Below are 13,777 nucleotides of genomic sequence, written 5' to 3' on the forward strand. Positions count from 1 at the left end.
GTTTCAGTGTATTGAAACTGTAACCGAAAGTATGTCTGCAAAAAGAGAGGCTAAAGGAAATATAACAGGCAATATAAAGTAGCATCAAATAAATGCAGCAAGCCACGAGTAAAATTTTACCAAAGTTTTAACTTATTAGCCCATATTTTTGTTGTTGAATTAGTTTCAACCGCTTAACGCTTAAAGATTTCGGTATATCTAAAACAACAGAATGGCTTCTATGGGCATATATAGCAAATAACAAAACTGACAAGTCTTCACAAGTCTTAAGATAATTTGGAAACGTATGCCAAGGGCGCAGAAAAGGTTAAAAAAAAGTTTTGTCATTCACTTAATTATATTGTTAGTTTTACGCGATTGACTGCATGTAGATACGGTTTGTGAAAACAGTGAAAATTTGTGTCAGGAGAAAAATCGTCTGTCTTTCACATCAACAACATAGCCGCAAACCGTCCAGCAGGGGGCGCGGTGTCGCGATTCTTCCTTGCAGGGTCAAGATACAAACATGGCGGCGTCCAGAGTTTTCAGACCGGGCTTATTTAACAACAAAGTTGCAATAGTTACAGGTGGAGGGACCGGGATCGGCAAAGCTATCTCGGAGGAACTGCTGGAACTTGGTTAGTGTATATTTTTCCCAACAGCTGGTTGTTTTTAATCCATGTAAGGTTTGAAAAACAGCAGAGTGTCGTGAAGCCCGGTGAACTTCGACACAGATACATTCCTATGGAGGTGCTCCAGACACAATCTGGCATGTAAAATAACTGTGATAAATGTGTAAGCGATGGTAACGCATAATTAAATGTGTTCTCAAGTAGAGTATGATTAAATCTGCTAAACAGTGAAGAATGATCCCAGTAGTGTGATATAATGAAAAGGAAAGGGTCTGGGTTTGGTGCATCACCCTCAAACATTTTTTCCTTTTCTTTTGATTTTGTTGTGATGTTCAAATACTGCCTGATGAGATCATCAGGAGTAACAGATATTCTTCTATCTTTCAACAATTTTTTTTAATCTTTGTTTTTTTGGGAAAAAGAATGAGCAAATGAGAAATGTCACTGGAACAAGAGTTACATGACTCTGACCTTCCAGCTTGTAGGTAATGCATTGTATTTATGGCAAACTGCTGGGTTCCTCATATGTTACTTTTTAACCACTTTGTTCCCAGGCTGCAGTGTGGTGATCTCCAGCAGGAAGGCAGACAGGTTGGAGGCAGCAGCTCAGGAGATGAGACAGAAAATCCCTCCATCCAGCCCCGCACGTGTGACTCCCCTTCCATGTAACATCAGAAAAGAGGACGAGGTTTGCCTTCCTGTGCACACTCTGAGATTCTTACACTGTTGTCAGTTTATGATCCTCCTGGTTTTATTGTGGTGTCTTGTTCTGATTTTCTGTGCTGCAGGTGAAGATTCTTGTTTCTACAGTGCTGGAGAAGTACGGTAGGATAGACTTCCTGGTGAACAATGGAGGAGGTCAGTTCAGCAGCCCAGCAGAACACATCTCTTCAAAAGGCTGGAAAGCTGTGATTGACACGAATCTGACCGGTACCTTCCATTGCTGTCAGCAGGGTGAGCTACAAACCATTAACACAGATACAGTCTGTGTGTATGTTAGAGCTTTTAGTGAGACTGTTGTTTTTGATTTACACAGTCTACACCGCATGGATGAAACAGCATGGAGGAGCGATAGTCAACATCATCGCTGACATGTGGAAAGGCTTCCCTGGCATGGCGTAAGAAGGACCTTGCATAAACGTTCACCTCACACATTTATTAAATCATTGAACATTCTCCTCTCCACAGCCACACAGGGGCAGCAAGAGCAGCAGTGGACAACTTAACAAAGACTCTGGCCATCGAGTGGGCAGCCTCAGGAGTCCGAATCAATGCAGTTGCCCCTGTAAGGATCAATTAACTAAGCACAGAATAGGATTGTTGTACAGAGCAGTCATTTTAAGCCTGTGTAATTGTCTGGTTTCAGGGCACAATCTTTTCCAAAACTGCAATGGAAAACTACAAAGAACTCGGACCCGAACTCTTTAAGATGTCTATTCCATTCAGCCCCGCAAAGAGGCTGGGAGTACCAGAAGAGGTGTGAAGAAGTGAATGGAGAGAGCACAGAAAATATGAGGATCTTTTTTTTATTTTAGGGAGTCTTTATGTTTATGGTGTATTGTGGTTACCATGGAAGACTACAACATGGAACAACTTTAGAATATGTCTTTACTAAAATGATGCGCACATGACATCTCATATTACATCCATAAATCTAAAATCCATGCTTTCCTAAGTGAGCATAAAAAATATTCAAATTGAAGCCACACCAGCTGTTAGTTTAAGAGACAAGAATCAATTAGCTTGTTAAGATTTGTTGTGTTGAAAAGCACAAGGACCGAGAATTATATCAACATTGTTTCAGAAGGCAGAAAATGACCTTGTGTTCTCAGCTTTCTTCTGTGATTTTAGCTTCATTTAGATATCTTCTTACTTTGTTTGCTTTTTTGTCGATAGTCTTTATTTTCTGTTTTCCTGCTCAGATCTCATCAACAGTATGTTTCCTGCTCTCTCCTGCTGCCACTTACATCTCTGGGGCCACTCTGAGGGTTGATGCAGGACAGAGTCTCTATAGATCCATTTGGGACATACCCAGTACGGTTATCTTCTGGACTCTTCCGTACACTGTTTTTACAATTAATATTAACCGCCGCTTATTATTTAATGGTATAATGGTATAAATCTGGTAAGGTTTTAATGGTATAAATCTTGATAAATTTCTGTATGTTTTTTTTCTTGTTTTCTCCAGACCACAGTGCCTGGCCAGAGGCTCCAGAGGGGGAGAACAGTGATGCTATGAGAGAGCTGATCGACCCAAAAAGCAAACTATAATTCACCTAGTCTAGTGACTGAGTATGATGACATGAACATGGAGCTCTACGTGCACCACAAGAGAATCAGGACACATCAGTGACCTGGTTTCAAAATGTTGTGATTTCTTCTGAAATTGATGTACATAATTGTGCTCTGTGTGATCATTTACATAAGATCTTTTCAAGAAGCAGTGAAGTTTTGTTTTGCTGTCTCTGGGGCTGTTTAGAAGCACTTTAGTGTGTGTTTTTTTTTGCCTTAATCTTGGCCTAGGTTCCTGAAGAGCCATTGGGGGACATTTTCAAGCCAATCCTCTTTATTTCTAAGGATTCATCATGTAAATCTAATGTGGGTCTGAGATTTCCATGCATTGACAGGCAGTTTTAACCTCACGTCGAAAGAAAAAAAAAAAACACTTTCTAATCTTTAAAGAAAGCATGCAGTGCAACATTTTACATTTACTACTTCATTTTTTGAGAATGTTAAAGTGAATAACATCATTAAATACCTTTAAAAGCAAAGTGTGCCTTATGTATATATGTAGTTAAAAAATTACAACTCTATCACGGCATTTGGCATTGAGACAAAAAGGTTTCAGTAAAATTACGGTGGTTTCTACTTAATCTGTCTACAGTTTTCACCCACTATTGGAAAATTGTTGTTGAATTCAGTTCTGTGGAAACCAAAGCAATTTTACAGGAATGGTGAGAACAAAGAGATACTTGTTTTAAAAGCATTGGGTGGGTAGATAACAAAACAGGAGAAAGTGTGGTACAACACAAAGCTTGGTCCTACGTTTCATTCCCAGTTATCTCACATTGGCTATTTGTGAGGACAAGTGTAGGTTATGATGTTCACCACATTAAACAATACGATCAAATGTCATCTAGAGGCAGAATAGGTTAAAAACACATCGAACAAAATCATACTAAAAAAACTAGCCATTTAATAGACCAGTAAAACAAACACAAGAGATGCAAGCAGATTGAATAAGTTCTCCATGTACTGTTTGGGAGTAGGGCATATACAAAGAAAGGAAAGGAGGGAATGATCATCAGTGCTTGAGAGAATGAAGATAAAAGTCAATATGAATAGTATGTTTATAGACACGAGTCAGAAAACATCGTTTTATTTATTTATCTATTTATTTATTTTGAAAGATACAGGATTATTTCCCAGAATATAGTTCAAGATTGTCCTTTTTTCGGTTAATCAACTGATATATACTCCAGTCCAATAGATGGCGGTAATGCACCTAAAGTCCGTTGCCATCCGCAACCAGGAAGAAGAATTTGCCATCAAACAGTGTCACTGTCGCAAATCTAGCCTAACAGCAGAGGTCACAACAAACCGCTCAGGTACAGAGTTTCTTTTGCAAACCACTTATATCCTAGCGCATATTTTGTCCCTTTTTATATTGTATGGATGCATTATCTCCTTACACAAGCAAAGAAAAAGATGCCTTCTTTGAAATAAAGAGCAATATGTTTATCTTACGCACGAACATTGATTGCTTGCGACATGCTATCTGGAGAAGCTAGCTGTGGTTCTCTCAAAGTACCCATCGATGTGTGTTTTAACTTTTAAGATCTTAAAACTGGTATGGTATGAATAAGTACGTATGGCGTGTCCGGCTAGCTTTGTAACTAGTTTTAAAGACAGGGTTAATTCTTCGTGTCTTTGGTCCCCAGACGAAGTGTAATGTCGATGATGTGTGCCTGCAGTGATCTTTGACAGACATAAAACCTACAGGACGACCATTACTTTGTGTCTTTAGGTGTTGTTAATACACGCCTAATCCACCCATTTCATTGCTCCAGTTGTCTTAAGAGTCGTTTTGGACTCAGGAACAAAACTAAAGGTGATGATGAGAACCGGCTGATTTAATATTTACCCATTTTAACATGGAGGTTGTTCGTCACCAGATTTTCTGTCACGTAGCAGACCAGCAGTGTTTACATAAGTAGCCTTGGAGGTAGCTATTTAGCTTTAGGTAATTTTATAAATAGATCAATGCCTGCTTGGGTATTTTGTGAAAATTATTTATTATTAATTATTATTTAAAATTAATTATTATTATTTCACAATACAGAACCCAGGTATTGAAATGCAGAATGTTTTATGTTGGAGGAAAAATCAAAACCTCTCTTTTTATAAGACAAAATATGTTCCACTTATGTTATGTTGTGAATTGTGACAGTATTGCTTCATTATTCTATCTTCTGTTTGCTTTAATTAAGATGATTGTGGTTAGGGTTAAAACCAGGCTTAAGCACATATGTTTGTATGTGTGCAGCATGGGAGGTGATCATGGCCCAAGCAAAACAGAGTTACCAGACTGGAGGCAGTGGAAAGTGGAGGGAACCCCACTGGAGTTCACTCAGAAGAGGCTGGCAGCCAGAGGCCTGAAAGACCCATGGCTTCGGTCAGTATGGACACGGACATTAACCCTCAGAATCCCAAGCAGTTCCTGTTTGTTTTTGTATTTTTGTTGTTGTTTGTTTTCTTTTGTTTGTTTTACTTCTGTCATTGTGATCTCATTTTTTCTTCAAAGACCTGCACCTCTATAAATTTAGGACATCCCTGGCCATAGATTGATGTAACTCAATTTTGATTTCATGCAGTGTCAGGAAAAAAAATGTTTTTCTCTTATTTAATCTTTTTAAAATTTGAGAAAATGAGGAATTATTGTGCACAACTCTTAACACTCTTAACACATTTTTCAATATTGGTGGTGGTACTAAATTCAAAATATCCTCAAATTTTGACGTTTTTTTTTTTTTTTTTTCTTCCCCGCTGTAGACTTATTCTTCTCTGTAATATGAAGTCCTGCACCTCCATGGGTTTAAGACAAGCATGGCTAAAGCCAGATGTAACTCAGCAATGTCTCTTGAGGAGTATAATATAATCAAATTTTATTAAAGATGCTATGAGGAGGATCTGTTTTAATTGGACTGCCTCGCCACCTTCTGCCCAGGAGTCTGATGAAGATGTGCGTTTTAACAAGGCTTGTGGTTTTTTTGGATCACATGTTCCTTTTTCAAGACAAATTTTTACTGGACGATGTGTGACGAGATAAGGTATTTATCAGTACAGTTATGTAGCACTGTTGTTTGAAACGTGACAACAAGCAAACATTGTAAGTAGGGATGTCCCGATATTACATTTTCACTTCCAATACGATACCGATACTGCAGCATTGAGTATTGGCCGATACCAATATTAATCTGATACGGTATCAGCATTAAACATGCATACTTTTATTACTTATTTTGTAGTATGTCTATCATGTTAGAAAAGGCTTGATTAAGTGATATTATTCAAACAAAGAACAGTAGTCAACAACAGTAGGTATGAGGAAAAACTGACCCATTTATTATTAACCAATGGGTAACAGAAACTGCTTATATTGGAGATTTTAGATGCATTCCGATAGGATACCGACACTTGTTTTTTTGCTGATATCGGACCAATATCCGATATCAATATCGGACTAGGGCACTTCTAATTGTAAGTTCCTACCGTACATCGGTAGCCGGCTATATTTAGTGCTCATAGCAGCCCAGTGCTGTGACGTATCCATAGGCTAACATGTCAACAAACAAACTGTCAGTTCGTACAGTAGTTTAGTAGCCATACATATTTAGCGCTACTGACAGCCTGATCCTGTGAGACGTGTCTGTAATGTGTAATGTTAGTGAATCCTGGTCATGTCCTGCCAACCCTCATCTACCAAGCAGAGCTAACATAACTTCACTCTTCATTTTATTGATAAACTCTCAAGTTTGAACAGACCACTGCAGAATAACTGCTGACTGTGATTTGGAATGAACATGATCACAAAAAGTTTAGCCCTTCCAGCCTTAAGCGCGGGCTGTATCACTCTCCCGTTTAGCTTTCTTCTGCTCTTCTGTCCTTTTTCTGTCTGACAGTTAGGCTCCTTGTGTCCACCATCACTACAAACTTAATCCAAGAAATCATTTTCAGCAAAGAAAAATACAGATCTCTCTTCTCACTGATAAACTTAGTCAGCTGGCGTGGTGTTGTCATAGAGACTAAGACATGTCGTAAATTAGTCTGGTCTTGCTTGACCCAATCGGGAAGCTAAGCAGTTACATTTCGAAAAACCTGTAACCTGTAATATTGTCTCTATATTGGTGCTGATAATCTCATTTTAAAGTGTGGATTACAATCAAGCATATATCTAGAAGGGAGACTGTTTCAAGATCACTTTAAAACTCCTCACAGCCCCTTTAACTATTACAACATTATTGTACACTATTTACTCTTTATAAATTATTTACTGTCAATTCTGTCACGGCTATTTACACAATTTACAGTCAACAATGCAGAGGCATCATACCAATCTGCAGAGCACCTTCTTTCAATAATGAGGCAGAGCCTTGAGCAGTGCTGAGCTGAAGTTTTACTCCTGCAAGACAATGCCAAGGGAAGCTAAATTTAAAGGAGTTTTGAAGCGCAAATACAGGGTGTAGGTCCGTCTTTAGCTAGCACAGTCTGCTGAAAGGGAGTACCACACCATGCCATAAAAGTAGCCCTAAAGTGTTGAGTGACAATCACAATATGCTTGGTGGAGGTCTGCGCTCTCCGAGTGCTTTTCTACTTTTTTTTTTTTTTCAGTAAATGCCAGTCATTTAAAATATGTGGTATTTTGATCTTGATTTGGATCCTGAGGGTTAAAAGTGGCTGATATTTGAGTCCTTCTGCCTCCTGACCTTGCTTCATGTCCTCTCTTCCTGCAGAAACGAGGCGTGGAGGTACCAAGGCGAGCTCGCCCGTGCAGTGACCTTACCTGAGGTTTTGTTCAGAGGGTTCAAGTGGGGCTTTGCTGCCTTTGCTGTTGCTTTGGCTGTAGAGTACACTTTCTTCCCCCCAAAGAAAGGCAGTCACTAATCTCAACTATTGACCCTTGGTCCCACATCATGATGACATCTGTTAATGTTCTGTATTTTCTGTCAATTAAATATTCTTTCAATCAGCTCACAGCTTCTGTATTCTTCTTACTCTTCCTTTAGTTGGTAACAGCTCTAGTCTTCATGATTTAAAATAATTTGAAGAGTGTTAATGAAGAGTGTTGTTGTTGTTGTCGAGATGAATGTTTGAAAGCAGCGTCCAGTTATTCCTGCTTCCTCTTCCTGCTCAGTTTACAGAAACACAGCTTGAAGCATTTTACAGTCACAGCCACACAGATCAGCAGCACAGTGGCTAGAAACCCTATCACATCCAGGCAGAAGTACTGGATCCAGTTCAGGTCATGGACAGCAGGTCTGAGATGTTTTGCTCCTTTGTGCCGCATCACAAACTCTGTCCAGTACACAGAGAGGTCAATGGGCTCCATGGGTCGGTCTCTGTGGAGAGCTGAGAGTCTCTGCACGTTCTCTTTGTACCTGCACATGAATACATGGACCACAGGAGTTTAAAAAGACCACATGAAAGACCAGAAGGGGGTAGATTCAAGACTCTGTTCTTCTCACCTGGTGTCATGGATCACCTCATTCAGCCCCTGTAGGAGGCTCTCTGTAGTGATGGTGAACAGATCCAGCACGACTCCCACCCCTCTGCTCGCCAGCCTCTGTGCATTGTCAGACTGGTCTCCCACGATGGGCAACATCAGCATGGGGACAGCGTGACAGAGACCCTCAAAGAGACCGTGTGAGCCAGCATGAGTGATGAAAGCCCGAACTCCAGGTTGAGCTAATACACACACACACACACACACACACACACACACACACACACACACACACACACACACACACACACACACACACAGATGTCAGAGGTCACACCATGTAACACATCATTGCTCAGTCTGAGTATTGTGAGTTCAACGTCAGGCTTTACAAACCTAGCAGGTCATTCTGAGGCACCCAGTGCATCATTTTCACATTTTCAGGAACGTTATCAGGAACCTTCCCGTCAAACCTCCATACAACCTGTAAATACATCAGCAGTGATTAAAGCGCGTTGGTAGGACTTAAACTCTGTGAGTGTTCTCCTCTACCTTCTGTGGGATCTGCCTGAAAGCCTCTAGAAAGATGGAGGTTGTCTCTTCAGGCATATCTGACACCATGCTGCCCAGAGTGAACACGATAAAGCCATCTTCCCCAGACACCCAGGACTCCAGATCCTACAACACACACGTAAAACAGACACAGGGGCTGACATAATTTCTCCTAGTGTAGCGATTTCTTCCTCCTCATACACTAAAAGCAGAACAGATATAGCATAAGGTATAAACTATTTTTTTTTCACGTCTTACTTTTGGCAGAGGATTTCTCTCATTGCAGTTGATTCCACCAACCAGCACCATGTTCGGCATGAGAGGGCGCGGCAGCTCCAGAGTGAAATCATTCCTGCTCAGAGTGCAAAAATGTGGAGCAGAACATTAGGGGGGAATGATACAAAATGACAGGTTTTGTATTATTTTCTTACAGTGTGTGTTTTATAACAGGGTTGTGTTGATCCCTAAGGACACTACTTATGTACGGACCAGAGTCTGCAAAGAGTTAACACAGATCTCTTTGTCCCCATCCAAAATCAACACAACAGTTTGAAGTCTTTTTTTAGACAAACTGGAAACGACGAATAAAAATTTGTGCTTGGCCTTTGTCCATGAGCTGAGTTCTACTTTTCTGCAATATCTTTTTTAAAGGTCCCAAAAGGAGCTTTAGTTTCTTGTCAGAAACATCAAACTCCACTTCTAACTCCCTTGCATGTCACCCCTAACCCACTTGGGATTTCCCTTTAACTCAACAAAAATTGCTTCAATCTCCTAACACAAGTCTCGACAAAGTCTTTCTTAACCCTACCCAAACTCCCCTCTTACTCCCCTAAAACTCCCCTTTGTCTGCCCATGATTTTGGTTGCACAAGAACTCAGATGTCCAGGTAATAATTTTAAGATATAGAGGACCTGCAGCACACCTCAATGCAGTCTTACAGTTGAAAAACATTATTTATTAGCAACTTTGGGGTACCCTGATAAACACGCAGCATATGGTGAATTTTTGATGGAGTGATTATGCACCTGTTTAAAAATAATATGAAGCACCGTCACAAAAAAATTGTTTAACATCCTAAGAAAGCTACTTGTGATGTGTAACTCAGCCCAGATTGTTTTGAACACATGCTCCAAATCTGGCGAGGCAAATAGCCAATCATAGTTTAAGATTTTGAGGTGGCCATCAGATTGAGGAGAAACTCCCATGCCTTAGATGCTGAATACTTTTAAATAACAATATTCAATAACAGTCATAATCCATGTGCAGGTAGCTCTTATACATGTTACCTGTGCAGCCAAACGGCAGATTCAGACAGCACCTCAGCTACGCTCACTTTCTCCTCCAGGAACCGATGAGCCATGTTGTCAAATTGCCAGTACAGCACTCTGCAGATCAGAGGCTCCAGCAAAGCCACCTGTAGGTCAGAGGTGTCACACACCAAACAAGCCAACAATCAAACAGTGTGGAAGCTGCACTCCGATCTGGCTGTAAGTACTCACCACAGTGTTGATGGTTCTCTCCATGAAGTTCATCCTATCTGTGTACCCGGTGAAGAACCGCGGCACATATGAGGGTGGAGAGGGGCAGCCTGCAGACTTCATGTCAAGGGTACAAGGGATGGCCCTCAGAACGTTAACAGTGGGCAGACCTCAAAATGATTTTTATCAAAAGGTAAAGAAATGCACAGAGACACAATCCAAAACCATAATCCCAGGTTTGTCTGAACGTACCTAATTTACGCGCAATTAAGACTCCAGTGGGAATTATTGGGTCTGTAAGGACGGCATCAAATCTCTGAAGAGAAGAGACAAGGAAAACGGTAACAAGTGTAGTAATAAAACAGCATCAGCACTGTGTCTACCATATCATTGCTTAATTGGCATACCCATCTGCTACAAAATCTCAGATAATTGGTCGACAACCATCATGTCTCAGTTGAAATAAATGACTTCAAACAGCAGTAAGACTGAGGCTGATCATTATTTTTCCCTTCCTTTCGAGTCCCCCATCTCAAATCATTTAGCACATTGTTTATATCATCAAGATAGGGTCTACTTTATGATTCACATGCCACAGGGTCCTGATACACTTTACCCACACTTCTTTTGATACTTTTAGGCTGTTGATGTGGAAATGTGTGGGCTGCTGTGTCAGTGTCAAAAGTGTTGTGCAAAACAATGTAAACCCTTTACAGCGTAATTGACTCTTACACAGAGACAGCTTCCAAACAAGTGATTCAAACAGCTACCAACCTGAACTGGCACTTTAAAAATAAGTTTGTGGAATGAATCAATCGAGATCTTCTTCATGCATTGCACCTGTGTGTTTGTTCTCACCTGCTGTGCCAGATGTAGAATCAAGGTTTCATTAAACAGCAGGCTCTCTGCAGTTGTGTGGATTAATTCTTGTATTTGCTGGAGTCGCGAGAACCGGTTCCTTATCCTTGCAGTGAAGGATGATGCAGATTGGTCCATTAGGGGCTTGTGTGAGGACATGAAGTTATCGATGGTTGCTTGGTCGTAAGGAACAGGGAAGGTTAAGGTGTCGTAGTGTTTCCCTGGACCCATCCGCATGCTGACCTCTGGTATGACCACTGTGACCCGGTGTCCACGCCGGCCCATTTCTTGAGCGAGGGCCTTGATCCCCACCCAGTGACTCCCATCTATGGGTATCACCAGTAAGTTTCCTGAAAAACTTGGAGGACTTTTGACAACTTCAGTCTCTTCTGTCTTCACATGATCAACAGGTTTAGACGCATCTGACCCAGGTTCAGGTTTCTTTTCTGCAGCACCGCTCACCTGCATGTCCAAGTGGAACAGCAGAAACACAAACATGACCCCTTTCCACATGGTTCACTCTTCTGAGTTCAGGCACAGCTGCATGAACCAAACAGACGGAGAGGAGTGTCATGGTGAAAAATAAGGAAACACCTTTTCCCCTGTCCTTTGAATTATAAACCACCCCTCCTACTCTTACCTTGTGAGTTATAAATCTCTTTGTGTGTGTGTGTGTGTGTGTGTGTGTGTGTGTGTGTGTGTGTGTGTGTGTGTGTGTGTGTGTGTGTGTGTGTGTGTGTGTGTGTGTGTGTGTGTGTGTGTGTGTGTGAGTCCAAAGTCCTCCCTAAAACAAGCTTGTCTCATGCATGGGCTCTTTGATTTAATGTTTACACCAGCGTATCGAGTCACAGTGTAATTTACTTTACTACCCTGAAGCCTCTGTGGTCACCTGGTGTTGCTGTTAAATACTTGATTCTGATTGGTCAAAAGCTGTTGATAATGGTAACTTTGTCTGGTTGACTGTACATGGGCTGGACAATGTTGCTCTACCTCATTGCACCAGTTTGGAGGCATCTCATAGCTTTAATCTTAGCTTGCGTGCTTCTCATTTAGTTAGTGAATTAATTCTCATTAGTTCACTTCAATTTGAAAACTAACTAATGCTCTTCTATGTATGGTTTTCATTTTTAAACAATTTCGGGCTCTCTGTCAGTACAGGTTTGCAATACTTGAAAACCATCTTAACCACCGATGAATGTTTTTTTATCACGTCTACTGTGATATGATATATATGATAAAGCACTATACGAAGTAACTTTTAAATAGCCACAGCACACACAGGGTGGCATATTTCTAAATTATTTGGCCAATCAAGTTCAGATTGGGGAAACAATTATTATACTGGTGTCGGTGTCATTTTAAGTTCTCTTGTGTTTGTGTTCACATCCTATTTTATTTCATAATCCTGGTGTCCTTTTTATTACAGTCAGTGTCACTTCCCTCCATTGTTCTGTCTCCCACCTTTTTCTTTACAAACCTGTGCCTCCTTAGTCATTTGTCTGCCCTGTATCTATACCCTTATATTGTCACCACTTCTACCTGACTGTCATTGTCATCCTCATGTGTTCAGTCTCTCCAACCTGTTACTCCTCTTGTTTGTTTGTCTGTTTTGTGGCCTTTGGATTAGATACTGGATGTGGATTTTTAGACTGGAAGTAAGACCATAGCTTCCTTTTGGAAACTCCTAAAAAAGAGAGAGAATCCAAAGGAAACCAGTAACAGAATGAACCAGGCGGGAAAATAGTCCAGAAAAAATAGAGGAGAATCAGAGGCGAGGTCTGGGATCATGGTTGTACTCTGAAGTAACGGGTTAACAGCTAATGACATTGTGTGTTTTCAGTAGAGGGCGCTGTCAGGTTCAAATTGTGATTTTGACATCAAGTCTGGCCATAAAACTACAAACTGTTCTGTCGCAGCCAAATATCAACATATCTGCACAGAAACTCTGGTGTTTGGGGAGAAACACAACTCTGAGCCTCTACATACGCTGTGTTGATACACAACCAGAGACATATTTACATGCACAGGGTACTTGCTTTTGCTTTTGACCACCATTTAAGATTATTACTCTCATTTTTTTGCAGCATCAGTTTAATCCGTTCTTTGCCCAGACTGCTGCACAACCTGCACGCTGATGAAGGAGGCCACAATCAGAGCCCTGGGTTGTCGCCAAACTCAGAAAAATCAGTTCAAACAAGCAGGAGGCAGGTTTTTGTTGGATGGAGACATCCCCACAGACTGCCAGTGGGAAAAAAAGTACAGATGAAGATCTCTCTTTTTTTTGTAACACTTAAGTTTTTTTTTCTTTCTTTCTTTTTTTTTTTTTATTAATTCAATACTCCTCTCCTCAAAGGTTTCCAGGTATATAAGAACATTTTCAAACTCCTAGAACGTCATGCTTAGAACATTTCATTGAGCAGAAATGTCTCATCTGCTTCAGGTACAAATTATGCATCAGGTACAGGTTGAAGATAGAGAACAGGTTGTGTTGGCGGTTCCACTTTTAGGTCTACAGTTTAACACAACAAACTATCCAAGTGTCTTTGTCTTGTCTT

At 40.6% G+C, this 13,777-nt stretch overlaps 3 protein-coding genes across 3 annotated transcripts; 2 read left to right on the forward strand and 1 right to left on the reverse strand.

The window, feature by feature from the left end:
- Positions 1-400: 400 nt before the first annotated feature.
- pecr (peroxisomal trans-2-enoyl-CoA reductase) lies at positions 401-3,363 on the forward strand. The gene is made up of 8 exons (XM_074688981.1): positions 401-617; positions 1,166-1,299; positions 1,400-1,565; positions 1,648-1,729; positions 1,800-1,896; positions 1,978-2,088; positions 2,534-2,645; positions 2,800-3,363. Exons 1-8 carry the CDS (start codon positions 506-508, stop codon positions 2,880-2,882), a joined length of 897 nt encoding a protein of 298 aa, XP_074545082.1. The 5' UTR covers positions 401-505; the 3' UTR covers positions 2,883-3,363.
- Positions 3,364-4,125: 762 nt separating this feature from the next.
- On the forward strand, positions 4,126-7,860 carry ndufb3 (NADH:ubiquinone oxidoreductase subunit B3). The gene is made up of 3 exons (XM_074689461.1): positions 4,126-4,219; positions 5,158-5,286; positions 7,625-7,860. The coding sequence occupies exons 2-3, from the start codon at positions 5,159-5,161 to the stop codon at positions 7,773-7,775; spliced, it is 279 nt and encodes a 92-aa protein (XP_074545562.1). The 5' UTR covers positions 4,126-4,219; position 5,158; the 3' UTR covers positions 7,776-7,860.
- A 2-nt stretch (positions 7,861-7,862) lies between these two features.
- Positions 7,863-11,735, reverse strand: LOC141804829 (UDP-glucuronosyltransferase 1A1-like). The gene is made up of 9 exons (XM_074689460.1): positions 11,223-11,735; positions 10,617-10,680; positions 10,386-10,534; positions 10,173-10,300; positions 9,145-9,238; positions 8,887-9,012; positions 8,731-8,818; positions 8,357-8,576; positions 7,863-8,269 (listed from the first exon to the last, which is right to left on the reverse strand). Exons 1-9 carry the CDS (start codon positions 11,733-11,735, stop codon positions 7,999-8,001), a joined length of 1,653 nt encoding a protein of 550 aa, XP_074545561.1. The 3' UTR covers positions 7,863-7,998.
- Positions 11,736-13,777: the final 2,042 nt, after the last annotated feature.

The sequence above is a fragment of the Halichoeres trimaculatus genome, unplaced genomic scaffold (genome assembly GCF_033239565.1).
Source record: "Halichoeres trimaculatus isolate MK-OKI-2021-1 unplaced genomic scaffold, fHalTri1.1 fHalTri1_scaffold_15, whole genome shotgun sequence".
Lineage (NCBI taxonomy): Eukaryota > Metazoa > Chordata > Actinopteri > Labriformes > Labridae > Halichoeres > Halichoeres trimaculatus.

Coding starts and splice junctions, on each gene's coding strand:
- pecr (XM_074688981.1), top strand. CDS start 506: ATGGCGGCGTCCAGAGTTTTCAGACCGGGCTTATTTAACAACAAAGTT. Junction 1,897..1,977: donor GAATCAATGCAGTTGCCCCT/GTAAGGATCAAT, acceptor GTCTGGTTTCAG/GGCACAATCTTTTCCAAAAC. Junction 2,646..2,799: donor ATCCATTTGGGACATACCCA/GTACGGTTATCT, acceptor TGTTTTCTCCAG/ACCACAGTGCCTGGCCAGAG.
- ndufb3 (XM_074689461.1), top strand. CDS start 5,159: ATGGGAGGTGATCATGGCCCAAGCAAAACAGAGTTACCAGACTGGAGG. Junction 5,287..7,624: donor CTGAAAGACCCATGGCTTCG/GTCAGTATGGAC, acceptor CTCTTCCTGCAG/AAACGAGGCGTGGAGGTACC.
- LOC141804829 (XM_074689460.1), bottom strand. CDS start 11,735: ATGTGGAAAGGGGTCATGTTTGTGTTTCTGCTGTTCCACTTGGACATG. Junction 9,239..10,172: donor TCTGCCGTTTGGCTGCACAG/GTAACATGTATA, acceptor CACTCTGAGCAG/GAATGATTTCACTCTGGAGC. Junction 8,577..8,730: donor GCCTCAGAATGACCTGCTAG/GTTTGTAAAGCC, acceptor TGTGTGTATTAG/CTCAACCTGGAGTTCGGGCT.